General features: G+C 62.4%; 1 protein-coding gene across 1 annotated transcript; it reads left to right on the top strand.

Annotated features, from left to right (window-relative positions):
• Window positions 1-1082: 1082 nt before the first annotated feature.
• Window positions 1083-16862, top strand: EHBP1L1 (EH domain binding protein 1 like 1). Its single transcript, XM_090129588.1, has 16 exons — window positions 1083-1219; window positions 2722-2779; window positions 3279-3374; window positions 3912-3965; window positions 5012-5190; window positions 5909-6060; window positions 6636-6847; window positions 7564-7715; window positions 8516-8564; window positions 8653-10875; window positions 12107-12159; window positions 12607-12734; window positions 13689-13788; window positions 15139-15212; window positions 15856-15970; window positions 16722-16862. Exons 1-16 carry the CDS (start codon window positions 1116-1118, stop codon window positions 16807-16809), a joined length of 3837 nt encoding a protein of 1278 aa, XP_089985714.1. The 5' UTR covers window positions 1083-1115; the 3' UTR covers window positions 16810-16862.
• Window positions 16863-16896: the final 34 nt, after the last annotated feature.

The following is a 16896-nucleotide window of genomic DNA, read 5'->3' on the forward strand; positions in this document are numbered from 1 at the left end:
TTTTTTTGGGGGGGGGGGGGAGTTTGGGGGGCATGTGGGGGGTTATGGGGTGGGAATTGGGGTCAGTGGGGCAGAACTGGGGGGAGCGGGGTGGGTTTGGGGGCTGTAAGGTGGGATTTGGGGGGGCATTTGGGGGGTTATGGGGTGGGAACTGGGGCTCTTTGGGGTCGTAGGCTGGGATTTGGGGGGTAATTGGGGTCAGTGGGGTGGATTGGGGGGCAGTGGGGTGGGTTTGGGGGCTGTAGGGTGGGATTTGGGGGCTCCTTGGGGTCATTGGCTGGGGTTTGGGGGCTGTAGGGTGGGATTTGGGGGCTCTTTGGGGTCAGTGGGGTGGATTTGGGGTCGGTGGGGTAGAACTGGGGGTTATGGGGTGGGTTTGGGGGGTGTAGAGTGGGAACTGGGGGCTCTTTGGGGTCAGTGGGGTGGGTTTGGGGGCGGTGGGGTGGGATATGGGGGCTGTATGGTGGGATTTGGGGGTCAATTGGGGGGTATTTGGGGGGTTATGGGGTGGGAATTGGGGCCCATGGGGTGGATTTGGGGTCAGTGGGGCAGAACTGGGGGCAGTGGGGTGGATTGGGGGGCAGTGGGGTTGGGTGGGCGGCTGTGGGGTGGATGGGGGGGCACTTTAGGACCCAATTTTGGGGGGGGGGGGGGGGTCTCTTTGGGACCGAATTGTGAGGGATGGGGCACTTTAGGACCCAATTTTTTTTGGGGGGGGGGGGGGCACTTTAGGACCGATTTTTTTTTTGGGGGGGGGTCTTTCGGGGACCCAATTAGGGGGGGGATCTTTTTGGTATGGGGGTTTTTGGGGGGCTGTGGCGCCCCCTGGCGGCCCCGCACCGCCGCGACCGGGGACCTTTGCTCCTTTCCCCGCGGGGGGGGCAGAGGGGGGGGGCCGTATGAGTTTATATGGCCCCGCCCCCCCCCAGCTTCCCCCCCCCCCCCCCATCATCATCGCTTCCTGCCCCGGGGCTGCGCCGCACCCAGCGCTGCGTTCCGGTTTTTTTTTTTAAGGGGGGGGGGTTAATAAGTAATATTTTTATTTTGGGGGGGGGTCGCTGGAGGTGTTTGCGTGGGGGGGGTCTTTTTTTTTTTTTTGGGGGGGGGGGGTCGCGATGGGGTCGGTGTGGAAGCGGCTGCAGCGTGCGGGGAAACGGGCGGCCAAAGTGCGGTTCGAGGCGGAGTTGGAGGAAGTGCTGCTCGAGGGGGGGGGGCGGTGGTGAGTGACCCCCCCCCCAAAATCACACCGCCGGGACCCCCCCCCAAAACAGGGCTGGGGGGGAATGGGGGGCAAAGGGGGATGGGGGGATGGGGGGGGGGCTTCTATGGGGGCAATGGGGGATTGGGGGGGGATTGGGGGGTTTGGGGGGGGTTATGGGGGGGTCGTGGGGGGGCAATGGGGGATGGGGGGGGTTGGGGTGGGGGGGTTTATGGGGGGTCGTGGGGGGGATTTGGGGGGGGGGTCCTATGGGGGCAGTGGGGGATTGGGGGGGGTTTGGGGGGGGTTATGGGGGGGTCGTGGGGGGGCAATGGGGGATGGGGGGGGTTGGGGTGGGGGGGTTCATGGGGGGTCGTGGGGGGGATTTGGGGTGGGGGGGGTTCCTATGGGGGCAATGGGGGATTGGGGGGGGTTTGGGGGGTTTGGGGGGGGCTTATGGGGGGTCGTGGGGAGGCAATGGGGGATGGGGGGGTTGGGGTGGGGGGGTTTATAGGGGGTCGTGGGGGGGATTTGGGGGGGGGGTTCCTATGGGGGCAATGGGGGATGGGGGGTGTTGGGTCTGGGGGGGGGTCGTGGGGTTATGAGGTTTGGGGGGGCATTTGGGGTTGGAGGGTTAATGGGGGGGGTCGTTGAGGGGCCATATGGGGTCACTGTGGGACGGGGGGAGGCTTTAGGGGCTGTGTGGGGTTATAGGGCCAGGAGACCTGAGGGGGGTTATAGGGCCCCTATGGAGCTGTAGGGTTCCCTATGGAGTTATGGGGTTCCTATAGGGTTTGGGGTCTCTATGGGGCTGTGGGGTCCCTATGGGGTTTGGGGTCCCTATGGGGTTATGGGGTTCCTATAGGGTTATGGAGTTCCTGTGGGGTTTGCGGTCCCTATGGGGTTATGGGGTTCCTATAGGGTTATGGAGTTCCTGTGGGGTTTGGGGTCCCTATGGGGTTTGGGGTCCTTATGGGGTTATGGGGTTCCTATAGGGTTATGGGGTTCCTAAGGGGTTTGGGGTCCATATGGAGCTGTGGGGTTCCTATGGAGTTTGGTGTTCCTATGGGGTTTGGGGTCCCTATGGGGTTATGGGGTTCCTGTGGGGTTTGGGGTCCCTATGAGGTTTGGGGTCCCTATGGGGCTGTGAGGTTCCTACAGGGCTGTAGGGTCCCTATGGGGCCGGGGGGCGGGGGCCGCAGAGTTTCATTTTGAGTCCAAAATGCCCATAAATGGGTCAGGAATGGAAAGCAGAGCCTCTGTGGGGTCAGAGCGGCCAAAAATAGCCCCCCCCGGGGGGGGGGAAACCGGACACCCCCCAACTGAGCCCCAAATTTAGCTCTGCCCCCCCCCGGCTCCTTCCCCCCCCCTCCCAGCACCTGCCTATGGGTGGGGGAGGGCCGTTATCTATGGGGCGGCCCCACAACCCTGTCTGCCCCATAGCTGATAGTGCCCCCCCCCACCCCCCACGCCCTGGGTGGGGTCCTGACCCCCCCCCACACCGCCCCCCCCCCCCCCCACAGGCAGCCCGACAAAGTGGTGGTGGTCTGGACCCGGCGGAACCGGAGGGTCTGCAGCAAGGTGGGGGCTATGGGGGGGCTATGGGGTGATGGGGGGCTATAAGGGGGGCTATGGGGTGGGGAGGGGGCTATAAGGGGGGGGTTATAGGGTGATGGGGGGCTGTAAGGGGGGGCTGTGGGGTGATGGGGGGGCTATAAGGGGGGTTATGGGGTGGTGGTGGGGCTATAAGGGGGGGTTATAGGGTGATGGGGGGCTGTAAGGGGGGGCTATGGGGTGATGGGGGTGATGGGGGGCTATAAGGGGAGGCTATGGGGTGATGGGGGGCTATAAGGGGGGGCTATGGGGGTGGTGGTGGGGCTATAAGGGGGGGTATGGGGTGGTGGGGGCTATAGGGGGGGCTATGGGGTGGTGGGGGCTATGGGGGGGGCTATGGGGTGGTGGGGGCTATAGGGGGTAATGGGGGTCTATGGGGTCTGTGTGGGACCTGGGGGAGCTTTGTGGGGTCTGGGGGGGCTCTTTGGGGTCTGTGGCTGAACCTGAGGGGTTGTGTGTGGGGCAGCCCCACAGCTGGCAGCCCGGCATTGAGAACCCCTACCGAGGGCTGGTGGTGTGGGTGGTGCCCGAGAGCCTCCAGGTCGTGGTCACGCTGTACCGGGTGCGTCACGAGTCCCCTTGCATGAGTCCCCTTGCACGAGTCTCCTTGCACGAGTCCCCTTGCACAGACCCCCTTCACACGAGGCACCTCCCCCCACATCCCTTTGCACGCCCTCCTTCCCCTCACGCAGCCCTTTGCACAAGCCGTGTCCCCTTGCACGAGGCACGAGCCTTTGCACGACTCCCCTTGCACGAGTCCGCTCCTTGTGCCCCGTGTGAAGGACGCGTCCCCTCGCACGAGCCGAGTCCCCCTTGCACAAAACTCCTTGCACTTGCCCGAGCCGTGTTCCTTCACGCGTGTCCCCCTGCACACGTCCTCCTTGTGCCCCTTGCACACTCCTTGTGCCCCTTGTCCTCACACACATGCCCTTGCACAGAGTACGAATCCCCTTCCCTGTGTTCCTTTGCACAAGTCGCACCCCCTTGCACGAGCCCTTTCCCATTGCACGCGTCTGCTTGCACACGTGTGCCTCCTTGCACGAGTCCCTTTGCACACGTGTGCCCCCTTGCACGCCCCTCACCCCCTGTCCCCCCCCAGGACCCCCACGCCACCGCCTATGACACCAAAGAATGGACCTTCGTGGTGGAGAACGTGAGTGCCCCCCGTGTGACCCCGTGACCCCACGTGACCCCATGACCCCATGTGACCCCATGACCCCATATGGCCCCGCACTGTGACCCTCTCTGCCTGACCCCATGACCCCGATGTCCCCACGTCACCCCATGACTCCACACTGTGACCCCCCAGTGACCCCATTCCCCCCCCAGTGACCCCATTCCCCTCCCATGACCCCATTCCCCCCTCATTGACCCCATTTCCCCCCCCAGTGACCCCATTCCCCTCCCATGAACCCATTCCCCCCCCAGTGACCTCATTCCCCCTCCTCCTAACTCCATTTCCCCTCAGTGACCCCATTACCCCCCCAGTGACCCCATTTCGCCCCCCCAGTGACCCCATTCCCCTCCCATGACCCCATTCCGCCCCCAGTGACCCCATTTCCCCCCCAGTGACCCCATTCCCCTCCCATGACCCCATTCCTCCCCCAGTGACCCCATCCCCCCCCCCAGTGAACCCATTCCCCTCCCATGACCCCATTCCCCCTCCTGCTGACCCCATTCCCCCCTCAGTGACCCCAATCCCCATCCTCCTGACCTCATTCCCCTCCCTTGACCCCATTCCCCTTCCATGACCCCATTCCTCCCCCAGTGACCCCATTCCCCTCCCATTACCCCATTCCCCCCTCCTGCTACCCCATTCCCCTCCCATGACCCCGTTCCCCCCCCAGTGACCCCGTTCCCCCCCAGTGACCCCATTCCCCTCCCATGACCCCATTCCCCCCCCAGTGACCCCATTCCCCTCCCATGACCCCATTCCTCCCCCAGTGACCCCATTCCCCCCCCAGTGACCCCATTCCCCTCCCATGACCCCGTTCCCCCCCCAGTGACCCCGTTCCCCCCCAGTGACCCCATTCCCCTCCCATGACCCCATTCCCCCCCCAGTGTCCCCATTCCCCTCCCATGACCCCATTCCTCCCCCAGTGACCCCATTCCCCCCCCAGTGACCCCATTCCCCTCCCATGACCCCATTCCCCCCCCAGTGACCCCATTCCCCTCCCATGACCCCGTTCCCCCCCCCAGGAGTGCCGTGGGCGCCGCACAGCGGTGGCAGCAGCAGTGCTGGACCTGGGGCGCTTCGCCGGCCCCACGCCGTCCTGCACCGCGCTGTCGCTGCCGCTGCGCCCGCGCTCCCGCAAGGTGGCGGCCGCCTGCCTGCGCCTCCGCCTCAGCGCCACCGTCCTGCACGAGGGGCACCCGGCGTGAGCGGGGGCCTGGGGGGCGGCGGGGGGGCTGGGGGGGCAGAGGGGGGCTGCGGGATGTTGGGGACATTGGGGGTCTTGGGGACGTTGGGGACATTGGGGGTCTTGGGGATGTTGGGGACGTTGGGGGTCTTGGGGACGTTGGGGACATTGGGGGTCTTGGGGATGTTGGGGACGTTGGGGGTCTTGGGGATGTTGGGGACACTGGGGGTCTTGGGGATGTTGGGGACATTGGGGGTCTTTGGGGATCTCAGGGATGTTGGGGGGCTTGGGGGGCTTTGGGGATCTCAGGGATGTTGGGGGGCTTGGGGGTCTTGGGGGGCTTTGGGGGTCTTGGGGATGTTGGGGACATTGGGGGTCTTTGGGGATCTCAGGGATGTTGGGGGTCTTGGGGGGCTTTGGGGGTCTTGGGGATGTTGGGGACATTGGGGGTCTTTGGGGATCTCAGGGATGTTGGGGGGCTTTGGGGATGTTGGGGGTCTTGGGGATGTTGGGGACGTTGGGGGTCTTTGGGGATCTCAGGGATGTTGGGGGTCTTGGGGGGCTTTGGGGGCATTGGGGGGTCTTGGGGACACCGAATTTGGGGTTGGGGATAGAAGGACCCCATGGGGGCATTTTGGGGGAGGGGGGAGGTGGGGGTGACGCCGTGCCCCATGGGGGGCTGTGGGGTGACGCTGTGGCCCATGGGGGGGCTGTGGGGTGACACCGTGCCCCATAGGGACGAGGACATGCGCAGCGTGGCCAGCCTGCTCAGCTCACGCCTGGGGGGGGACGTGGCCGACCTGCGGGACTTCGAGGAGGAGGAGGAGGAGGAGGGGGGGGATGAAGGCTCCGGGGGGGGCACCCCTAAAAAAAGACCCCCACCCTATGGTGAGGCTGTGCCCCCAAAATGGCCCCAAATTGCCCCCAAAGGGCCCCCAAAAGCCTCCAGGTGGCGCAAAAATGGCCCCAAATCGGCACCAAAATGACCCCAGATTGCCCCAAATTGCCCCCAAATGGCCCCCAAATGACCCCAAGTTGCCCCCAAAGGGCCTCAAGTGGCCCCCAAAAAAGCCCCCGGTGGTGCAAAAATGGCCCCAAATTGGCACCAAAATGGCTCCAGATTGCCCCCAAATTGCCCCAAAGTGGCCCCAAAATGGCACCAAAACAGCCCCCAAATGGCCCCAGATTGCTCCAAAATGGGTCCACGTTGCCCGAAATTGCCCCAAAATGGCCCCAAAATGGTCCCAAATGGACCCTAGTGGCACCAAAACAGCCCCCAAATTGCCCCCAAATGGCCACAAGTGGTCCCCAAGGTGGCCCCAAATGGCCCCAAAATGCCTCCAAATCACCTCCAGGGGTTCCCAAAATCCCCTCTTTGTTCCCCCCCTCCTTCAACATCGGGGTCCCTTGGGGGGGGGGGTCCATGCTCTGACCCCCCCCCCTTCCCCCTCCCCATCCCCCAGACTCAGAGCTGCAAGCAAAGGACAAAGACCCGGGGGGGGGAGGAACGCCCCCCCCACCCTCCCCACCCCCCCCAGGCACAGGTAGGTCATATTTGGGGGGGGTACATCCAGATCCCCCCCCCAATTTCAGGGGTCCTGACCCCCCCCCAACACCTCCAGGTGGTGCCACAGAGGGAGGGGGGCACCAGGGAGCCCCCCTAGGAGAAGCGTTGGTGAGTGAGGGGGGGGACCCCAAATTTGGGGTGGGGGGGGGCACATGGGGTCTCCACAATGGGGGGGGGGGGGTTTGGGGGAGGGAGGGGGGTTCATGGCCCTGTATATTATTGGGGGGAGGGTCTGGGGGGGGGCTCAGGGGACCCCAAAAATGCATTGGGGGGAGTCTGGAGGGGGGGGTCATATCCTCATATCCCGATCACTGGGGGGGGGGAACCTGGGGGGGCACTGGGGAGGGGTCCAAGGGGGGGTGATGGCCCCATATATTACTGGGGGTCTGTGGGGGGGGGCTTAGGGACCCCTAGAATACATTGGGGGGGGGGTCCAAGAGGGGGATCATGGAGTCATATATTACTGGGGGCCTGGGGGGGCCTTAAGGACCCCAAAAATGTGTTGGGGGGGGGGTGGGAAGGTCATGGCCCTATATATTACTTCGGGGGGGGGGGGCTGGGGGACGTGGGGACCCCAGAAATGCAATTTGGGGAGGGGTGGTGGTGGTGGGGGGAATCTACTGACCTCATATATTACTGGGGGGAGGGGGGGGCAGTTTTGGGGACCCCGATGAGTTCGTGAGGGGGGGATTTGGGGGGGGGGGGTCCCCATGATGCCAGGGATTTGGGACACTTGGGAGGGAGGGGGGCGATATTTGGGGTGGGGGGGGGGTGGGGGAGGTTCCGTAGTGATTGTGTGTCGTCCGTCCCCCCCACACACACAGCCCCCCCCCGGGGGGGGTCGCGCGGCGCTGCTGTCGTGGTGCCAGGAGGTGACGGCCGGCTACCGGGGGGTGCGGATCAGCAACTTCAGCACCTCGTGGAGAAACGGGCTGGCGTTCTGTGCCATCCTGCATCGCCACCGGCCCTGCGACCTGTAGGGGGGGCACGGGGGGGGGGCGTGGGGGGGGGCACGGGGGGGGGCGTGGGGGGGGTCATGGGGGCGTGGGGGGATGGGGGGCTTGGGGATGGAGGGGGATGGGAGCAGATGGGGGGGTGCTCTGTGCCATCCTGCATCTCCATCTGCCCTGCGACCTGTAGGGGGGGCACGGGGGGGGCGTGGGGGGGTCGTGGGGGGGGTCATGGGGGCGTGGGGGGGGATGGGGGGCTTGGGGATGGGGTGCGATGGGGGGCTGTTCTGTGCCCTCCTGCATCGCCATCGGCCCTGCGATGTGTAGGGGGGGCACGGGGGGGGCGTGGGGGGGATATAAGGGGGGCGTGGGGGGGTTGAGGGGGCTGGGGGGTTTGGGAATGGGGGGGATGGGGGGGCTATGGGGATGTTGGGGGGAACTGGGGGGCGTTAGGGAGAGAGGACGTGGGGGGACAGAGGGATGGGGGGGGCCGGGGGGGATCAGGGGGATGTGGGGGGGCACAGGGGGTCAGGGGGATGCGGGGTGGGGGTCAGGGGGGGTCAGGGGGGACATGGGGGGCATTGGAGATGGGGGGGGCATGGGGACATTGGGGGCTTTGGACACGGGGGGGGCGGGGGGATTTGGGGGACATGGGGGTGTGGGGCCGTGGGAGGGGGCATTGCGGGGACAGAGGGACATGGGGGGGACGTGGGGTCTGTGGGGGGGGCACGGGCGGGACACGGGGGTCGCAGTGGGGACACGGGGTGGCACTCAGCCCCCCTGACACCCATGTGACCCCCCCCCCTTTTTCTCCCCCCTCCCCCAGTGACTACGAGGCCCTGGACCCCCTCGACATCCGGGGCAACAACACCCGGGTGAGGTTGGGGGGTGGGAGGGGGCTTGAAAGAGGGGGGGGGTCACCCCTTCTGACCTCTGACCTTTGACCCCGCGACCCCCCCGCAGGCCTTTGAGGCGTTCTCGGCGCTGGGGGTCCCGCGGCTGCTGGACGCAGCCGATATGGAGAGACCCCCGGCCCCCGACCCGCTGGCTGTGCTCACCTACGTGGGGCTGCTGAGGCAGCGGCTGCAGGGCAGCGGGGACAGCGAGGCCCCAAGGAGTGCGGGGAGCGCGGCCGGAACCGGGGGGGGGACAGAAACCGGGGGGAACCCAATGGGAGCCACGGAGAACCCAAAAACGATGGGGAACCCAATGGGAGTCATGGAGAACCCAAAAACGACAGGGAACCCAATGGGAGCCGTGGAGAACCCAAAGGCAACCATGGAGAACCCCAAAATCATGGGGAACCCAATGGGAACCATGGAGAACCCAAAAGGAACCATGGAGAACCCAAAAAGGACAGGGAACCCAATGGGAGCCATGGAGAACCCAAAAATCATGGGGAACCCAATGGGAACCATGGAGAACCCAAAAGGAACCATGGAGAACCCAAAAAGGACAGGGAACCCAATGGGAACCATGGAGAACCCAAAGGGAACCGGGGAGAACCCAAAGGGGACCATGGAAACCTCAATGGGAACCATGGAGAACCCAAAGGGAACTGGAGAAAACCCAATAGGAACCATGGAGAACCCAACAGGAACCAGGGAGAACCCAAAAACAATGGGGAACCCAAAGGGAACCATGGAGAACCCAAAAACAATGGGGAACCCAAAGGGAACCATGGAGAACCCAAAAACAATGGGGAACCCAATGGGAACCAGGGAGAACCTAATGAGAGCTGCGGGGAACTCAAGAACTGTGGAGAACCCAACAGAAACTTCAGAGACCCCAAAAAGGATGGAGAACCCAATGGGAATCATGGAGAACCCAGACGGAACCGTGAAAACCCCAGTGGGAACCTCAGAAATCCCAAAAGTGACAGAGAACACAGTGGGAACTTCAGAGATCCCAAAAAGGGTGGAGAACCCATTGAGAACCATGAAAACCCCAATGGGAACCATGGAGATCCCAAAGGGAACCGTGGAGAACCCAAAACCGATGGAGAACCCAACAGGAACTGGAGAGAACCCAATGGGAACCGCAGAGACCCCAAAACCCACAGAGGTCCCCACGCAGACTCCAAACCCCATAGAAGTCCCAACAGAGAACCCAAACCCTATAGAGACCCCCACAGAGACCCCAAAACCCACAGAGATCCCAACAGAGACCCCAAACCCCATAGAGGTCCCAATGGAGACCCCAAAAAGCATGGAGACCCCCACAGAGACCCAAAAAACCACAGGGGCCCCAATGGAGACCCCAAAACCTGCACAGATTTCCATGGATACCCCAGACACTGCAACAGAACCCCCAAACCCCATAGAGACCCCCACAGAGCCCCCAAACCTCACAATAGAGCCCCCAAAGCCCATAGAGACCCCAACAGAAACCCCCAACTCCGTAGAGGTCCCGAAGGAGACCCCAAACCCTATAGAGACCCCAAACCTCATAGAGATCCCCACAGAGACCCCAAAACCCATAGGGGCCCCAATGGAGACCCCAAACCCTACAGTAGAGACCTCAAACCCCATAGAGACCCCAAAACCCATAAAGGTCCCAACAGAGACCTCAAAGCCCATAGAGGTCCCTATGGAGACGCCAAACCCCACAGTAGAGACCCCAAACCCCATAGAGACCCCAAAACCCATAAAGGTCCCAACAGAGACCCCAGAACCCATAGGGGTCCCATCAGAGACCCCAGAACCCATAGGGGTCCCGATGGAGACCTCAAACCCCACAGTAGAGACCCCAAACCCCATAGATACCCCAAAACCCATAAAGGTCCCATCAGAGACCCCAGAACCCATAGGGGTCCCGATGGAGACCCCAAACCCCACAGTAGAGACCCCAAACCCCATAGAGACCCCAAAACCCATAAAGGTCCCAACAGAGACCCCCAGACCCATAGGGGTCCCGATGGAGACCCCAAACCCCACAGAAGAGACCCCGAACCCCATGGACACCCCCACGGAGACCTCGAACCCCACAGGGGTCCCGATGGAGACCCCAAACCCCACAGAGGCCCCCCCCCCTCCCCCGGGGGTCCCCGTGCCCCCCCCCAGGTCGCACCGCCGCAGCTGGGGGTCCCGCGCCCCCCCCCGCACCTTCAGCCACCTCCGCGACGCCGACCTGGTGAGGAAACGGAGGGGGGGGCGCGGGGAGACCCCCGGCACCGGGACCCCAACGGTGAGTATGGGGTGATGGGGGGCTGCTTTGGGGTCGGCGTTGTTGTAGGGTCTGCATTAATTGGGGGGGGTGTTGTAGAGTCTGCTTTGGGGTCGGTGTTGTTGTAGGGTCTGTGTTATTTGGGGTCGGCGTTGTTGTAGGGTCTGTGTTATTTGGGGGGGGGGTGTAGGGTCTGCATTAATTGGGGTCGGTGTTGTTGTAGGGTCTGTGTTATTTGGGGGGGGGGTGTAGGGTCTGCTTTGGGGTCGGTGTTGTTGTAGGGTCTGCATTAATTGGGGTCAGTGTTGTTGTAGGGTCTGCATTAATTGGGGTCGGTGTTGTTGTAGGGTCTGTGTTATTTGGGGGGGGTGTTGTAGGGTCTGCTTTGGGGTCGGTGTTGTTGTAGGGTCTGTGTTATTTGGGGGGGTGTTGTAGGGTCTGCTTTGGGGTCGGTGTTGTTGTAGGGTCTGTGTTATTTGGGGTTGGTGTTGTTGTAGGGTCTGCATTATTTGGGAGGGGGGGTGTTGTAGGGTCTGCATTGGGGTCGGCGTTGTTGTAGGGTCTGCATTAATTGGGGTTGGTGTTGTAGGGTCTGCATTGGGGTCAGTGTTGTTGCAGGGTCTGTATTATTGGGGGCGGGGGTGTTGTAGGGTCTGCATTGGGGTCAGTGTTGTAGGGTCTGCATTAATTGGGGGTCAGTGTTGTAGGGTCTGCTTTGGGGTCGGTGTTGTTGTAGGGTCTGCATTAATTGGGGGCAGTGTTGTTGTAGGGTCTGCATTATTTGGGGGGGGTGTTGTAGGGTCTGCATTGGGGTCAGTGTTGTTGCAGGGTCTGCATTAATTGGGGGTCGGTGTTGTTGTAGGGTCTGCATTAATTGGGGGCAGTGTTGTTGTAGGGTCTGCATTATTTGGGGGGGGTGTTGTAGGGTCTGCATTGGGGTCAGTGTTGTTGCAGGGTCTGTATTAATTGGGGTCAGTGTTGTTGTAGGTCTGCATTAATTGGAGGGTGGGGTGTTGTAGGGTCTGCATTATTGGGGTTGTTGTTGTTGTAGGGTCTGCATTATTGGGGTTGTTGTTGTTGTAGGGTTTGCATTATTGGGGTTGTTGTTGTTGTAGGGTTTGCATTATTGGGGTTGTTGTTGTTGTAGGGTCTGCATTATTGGGGTTGTTGTGGGCCCCACACTAACGGCGTTACTGCAGGCCCTACACAAACGCCCTGGGGTCCCTGACGCTGCCCCTCTCCCCCCCCCCAGGCTGACCCCCCCCCCCGACGGAGCCCAGAGCTGCAGTGGAGGAGGAGACACCGGTGAGGGGGGGCTGGGGGGGCGCTTTGGGGTCCTTTGGGGTCCTTTTGGGGTGGCCTTGGGGCTCCCTTTGGGGACATTTTGGGGTCCTTTTGGGGTCCCATTGGGCTCCTTTTGGGGACATTTCGGGCTCCCTTTGGGGTCCTTCTGGGCTCCCATTGGGGTCCTTTTGGGGTGACCTTGGGCTCACTTTGGGGACACTTTGGGGTCCTACTGGGCTCCCTTTGGGGTGACCTTGGGCTTCCTTTGGGGTCTTTTTGGGGTGACTTTGGGCTCCCCTTGGGGACACTTTGGGGTCCTTTTAGGTCCTTTTGGGGTGACCTGGGGCTCCCATTGGGGTCCTATTGGGGTTGACCTTGGGCTCCTTTTGGGGACACTTGGGGCTCCCTCTGGGGTCCCTCTGGGGTCCCATTGGGGTCCTTTTGGGGTGACGCGGGGCTCCGTTTGGGGTCGCAGCGGCTGCGGGACCCCTCGCAGGTGGTGGCAGCGGAGCTGGCAGAGCTGCAGCGCGAGCAGCGCGAGGTGGACAGCAGGGCAGAGAGCTTGGAGCGGGAGCTGCGGGCTCTGATGGCATCGGGTACAGGGCACCACGGCCCCACAACGGCCCTATAACCCCATAACGGCCCCACAACGGCCCTATAACCCCATAACAGCCCCACAACAGCCCTATAACCCCATAATGGCCCCACAACGGCCCTATAACCCCATAATGGCCCCACAACAGCCCTATAACCCCATCATGGCCCCACAATGACCCTATAACCCCATAACAGCCCCATAACCCCACAACAGCCCCATGCCCCCATAACTCCATGTCCCTGTGTCCCCATAACCCCGTGACATCCCCAGGTCCCCCCCAATGATGATGGCCCCCCCAATGCTGCCCCCCCAATGCTCCCCCAATGCTGTCCCCCCCTGTTGTCCCCCCCTGCTGTCCACCAATGCTGCTGTCCCCCCCGCTGTCCCCCTATTGTTGCCCCTCCACTAATGCCCCCCCCCACTGTCCCCCCAATTCTCCCCCCCCGCTGTCCCCCCCACTACTGTCCCCCCCTGTTGTCCCCCCCCGCTGTCCCCCAATGCTGCTGTCCCCCCCGCTGTCCCCCTATTGCTGCCCCCCCACTACTGCCCCCCCCACTGTCCCCCCAATGCTGTCCCCCAATTCTGTCCCCCCAATGCCGCCCCCCCCCAATGCTGTTCCCCCCCGCTGTCCCCCCAATGCTGTCCCCCTCCACTGTCCTCCCAATTTTCCCCCCTCGTTGTCCCCCCCCCCGTTGCCCCCCCCCGCTGTTGTCCCCCCCCGCTGCCCCCAATGCTGCTGTCCCCCGCTGCTGTCCCCCTATTGCTGCCCCCCCACTACTGCACCCCCCCACTGTCCCCCCAATGCTGTCCCCCAATGCCGCCCCCCCCCAATGCTGTCCCCCCAATGCTGTCCCCCTCCACTGTCCTCCCAATTCTCCCCCCCTGCTGTTCCCCCCCCCCGTTGCCCCCCCCGCTGTTGTCCCCCCCCGCTGCCCCCAATGCTGCCCCCCAGGCGCAGACCCGCAGCGTGAGGAGCAGCTGATGGAGGACTGGTTCTCCCTGGTCAACGCCCGCAACGCCCTGCTGCGCCGCCACGACCGCCTGCAGCTGCTGTGCGTCACCGTCTGGTGGTGGCTGTGTCACCGTGTGGTGGTTGTGTCACCGTGTGGTGGCTGTGTCACCGTGTGTGATTGTGTCACCGTGTGGTGGCTATGTCACCGTGTGGTGGTTGTGTCACCATGTGTGATTGTGTGGTGGTTGTGTCACCGTGTGGTGGTTGTGTCACCGTGTGTGATTGTGTGGTGGTTGTGTCACCGTGTGGTGGCTGCGTCACCGTGTGGTGGTTGTGTCACCGTGTGTGATTGTGTGGTGGCTGCGTCACCATGTGGTGGTTGTGTCACCGTGTGTGATTGTGTGGTGGTTGTGTCACCGTGTGGTGGTTGTGTGATGGTTGTGTCACTGTGTGTGTGGTTGTGTCACCGTGTGTGTGGTGGTTGTGTCACCGTGTGTGTGATTGTGTCACCGTGTGGTGGTTGTGTCACCATGTGGTGGTTGTGTCACCGTGTGTGGTTGTGTGATGGTTGTGTCACCGTGTGTGTGATGGATGGTTGTGTCACCGTGTGTGTGGTTGTGTCACCGTGTGTGTGGTGGTTGTGTGGTGTGTGTGATGGATGGTTGTGTCACTGTGTGTGTGGTTGTGTCACCGTGTGTGTGGTGGTTGTGTGGTGTGTGTGATGGATGGTTGTGTCACCGTGTGTGTGGTGGTTGTGTCACCGTGTGTGTGGTGGTTGTGTGGTGTGTGTGATGGATGGTTGTGTCACCGTGTGTGTGGTGGTTGTGTCACCGTGTGTGTGGTGGTTGTGTGGTGTGTGTGATGGATGGTTGTGTCCCCATGTGTGTGGTGGATGGTTGTGTCACTGTGCGTGTGTGGTTGTGTCATTTGTGTGTGATGGGTGGTTGTGTCACTGTGTGTGATTGTGTGATTAGTTGTGTCACCGTGCGATGGATGGTTGTGACACCATGTGTGTGATGGGTGGTTGTGTCACCGTGTGTGTGGTGGTTGTGTCACCGTGTGTGATTGTGTGATGGTTGTGTCACTGTGTGTGTGGTTGTGTCACCATGTGTGTGATAGATGGTTGTGTCACCGTGTGATGGTTGTGTGGTGGTTGTGTCACTGTGCGTGTGATGGATGGTTGTGTCACTGTGTGTGATGTGTCCTCCTGTCCCATTGTCCCCTTGTCCCCATATCCTCATGTCTCCCTGTCCCCATATTCCTATTCCCCATCCCCCTGTCCCAGTGTCCCCATATCCCCGTCCCCATGTCCCTATATCCCCCTGTCCCCATATCCCCCTGCTCCCCTGTCTCCATGTCCCCATGTCCCCCTGTCCCAGTGTCCCCCTGTCCCCATATTCCCATGTCCCCATGTCCTCCTGTCCCCCTGACGTCCCCCCGTCTGTCCCAGGGAGGAGGAGCAGGACGTGGAGCGGCGCTTTGAGCTGCTGAGCCGGGAGCTGCGGGCGATGCTGAGCACAGAGGGTGCGGCCGGGACCCCCCCCAATAGAGGCCCCCCCCAATAGAGGGACCCCCCCCAATAGAGAGACCCTCCTCCATTTTGGGAACCCCTCCCAGTTTTGGGGACCCCCACCCCCATTTTTTTCCCCCCTTTCCGCTCCCTTTGGGGGAACCTTTTCCCTTCGGGTATCCCATCATGTTGACAACCCACCCCTCAAATTTTGGGGACCCCCCTCAAATTTGGGCGCCCCCCACCCCAAATTCTGGAATCCCCTCCCAGTTTGGGACCCCCCCAATTGTGAAGACCCCCCCCAAAAAAGCTTTCCCCCTTTTCCATTCCCTTGGGGTAAACCTCTTCCCCTTGGGTACCCCAATGTGCCCAGTCCATCACGTTTAGGGCCCCCCCTTCAAATTTAGCGACCCCCCCTCAAATTCTGGGGACCCCCCCTCAAATTTTGCGGTCCCTCTCCTTTGAGGACCCCTCCTAATTTTGTGGACCCCCCCAAACCTTTTCCCCCCTTTCCATTCCCTTGGGGTAAACCTCTTCCCCTTGTGTACCCCAATGTGCCCAATCCATCACGTTTAGCCCCCCCCCCTTCGAATTTAGCGACCTCCTCTCAAATTCTGGGGACCCCCCCTCAAATTTTGGGGTTCCCCCCCCCCGCAGAGTGGGAGAAGTCGGCGGCGCAGCGGCAGCGGGAGGAGCTGTTACTGGAGGAACTGGTGGCACTGGTGAACCGCCGCGACGAGCTGCTGCGGCACCTGGATGCGAGCGAGCAGGCGTGAGTGGGGGTCCACAAATTGGGGGGGGGGGTCCCCAAAAGTAGGGGGGGAGGGGGCCACAAAAAGCAGAGGGGGGTTCACTTAATCGGGTGGGTCCCCTTAATTGGGGGTGGGGGTCTCCAAAAGGGAAGGGGGGAAGCAAAAGGAGAGGAAGGTCCCAAAATTGGGGGGTTCCTCGAGAGGGAGAGGGGGAGCCCCAAAATGAGGGGGGGTCTCTAAAATTTGAGGGGGGATCACCCAGAAGGGGTGGGGGTCCCCAAAATTGGGGGGTCCCCAAAAAAGAGAAGGGGGGACTCCAAAATGGGAGGGGTTCCCGAAAAGGAAAGGGGGAGTTCCCCAAAATGAGGGAGGGTTCCCCAAAATGAGGGGGGGTCCCCGGAAGGGGTGGGGGGTCCCCAAAAAGGAGAAGGGGGTCCCCAAAATGAGAGGGGGGTATCCAAAACTGGGGGGGGGTCCGCAGAAGGGTTGGTGTTCCCCTTAATTGGGGGTGAGGGTCCCCAAGAGGGGAGGGGGTCCCAAAATTGGGGGGGGTCTCTAAAGGGAAGTGAATAGAGGGGGCACAGGGGGTCCCCAAAGCCAGGAGGGGTTCCCAAAATGGGGGGGGGTTAAAACTGGGGGTTCCAAAAGGGTCCCTAAACTTTGAGGGGGGGGCTCAAAAGGGGCGAGTCCCCAAATGGAGGGGATCCCCAAAAGTCGGGGGCACCCCCAATTTGGGTGGGGGTCCCTAACCAAGTCCCCCCCCCTTTATAGGGCACTGGAGGAGGACGCCCACCTGGAGAGGGGCCTCAAACGGCAGCGGCGGAAATCGGGGCGCAGGGAGATGTGCGGAATCGCCTGAGGGGGGGACCCCAAAAATGAGGACCCCCCCCAATAAAAGACAATAAGAGTTCAGACCTGAAAATCTCGGCTTCAGACCCCAAAACGC

The sequence above is a fragment of the Phasianus colchicus genome, chromosome 37, assembly GCF_987193195.1.
Source record: "Phasianus colchicus chromosome 37, bPhaCol1.hap1.1, whole genome shotgun sequence".
NCBI classification, from domain to species: Eukaryota; Metazoa; Chordata; class Aves; order Galliformes; family Phasianidae; genus Phasianus; species Phasianus colchicus.

Bases quoted from the DNA above. Each gene is read 5' to 3' on its own strand.
- EHBP1L1 (XM_090129588.1), top strand. From the start codon at position 1,116: ATGGGGTCGGTGTGGAAGCGGCTGCAGCGTGCGGGGAAACGGGCGGCC. The intron at 5,191-5,908 runs GTGAGCGGGGGC...CGTGCCCCATAG, and splicing joins CTGCACGAGGGGCACCCGGC to GGACGAGGACATGCGCAGCG. The intron at 6,061-6,635 runs GTGAGGCTGTGC...CCCATCCCCCAG, and splicing joins AAAAAGACCCCCACCCTATG to ACTCAGAGCTGCAAGCAAAG.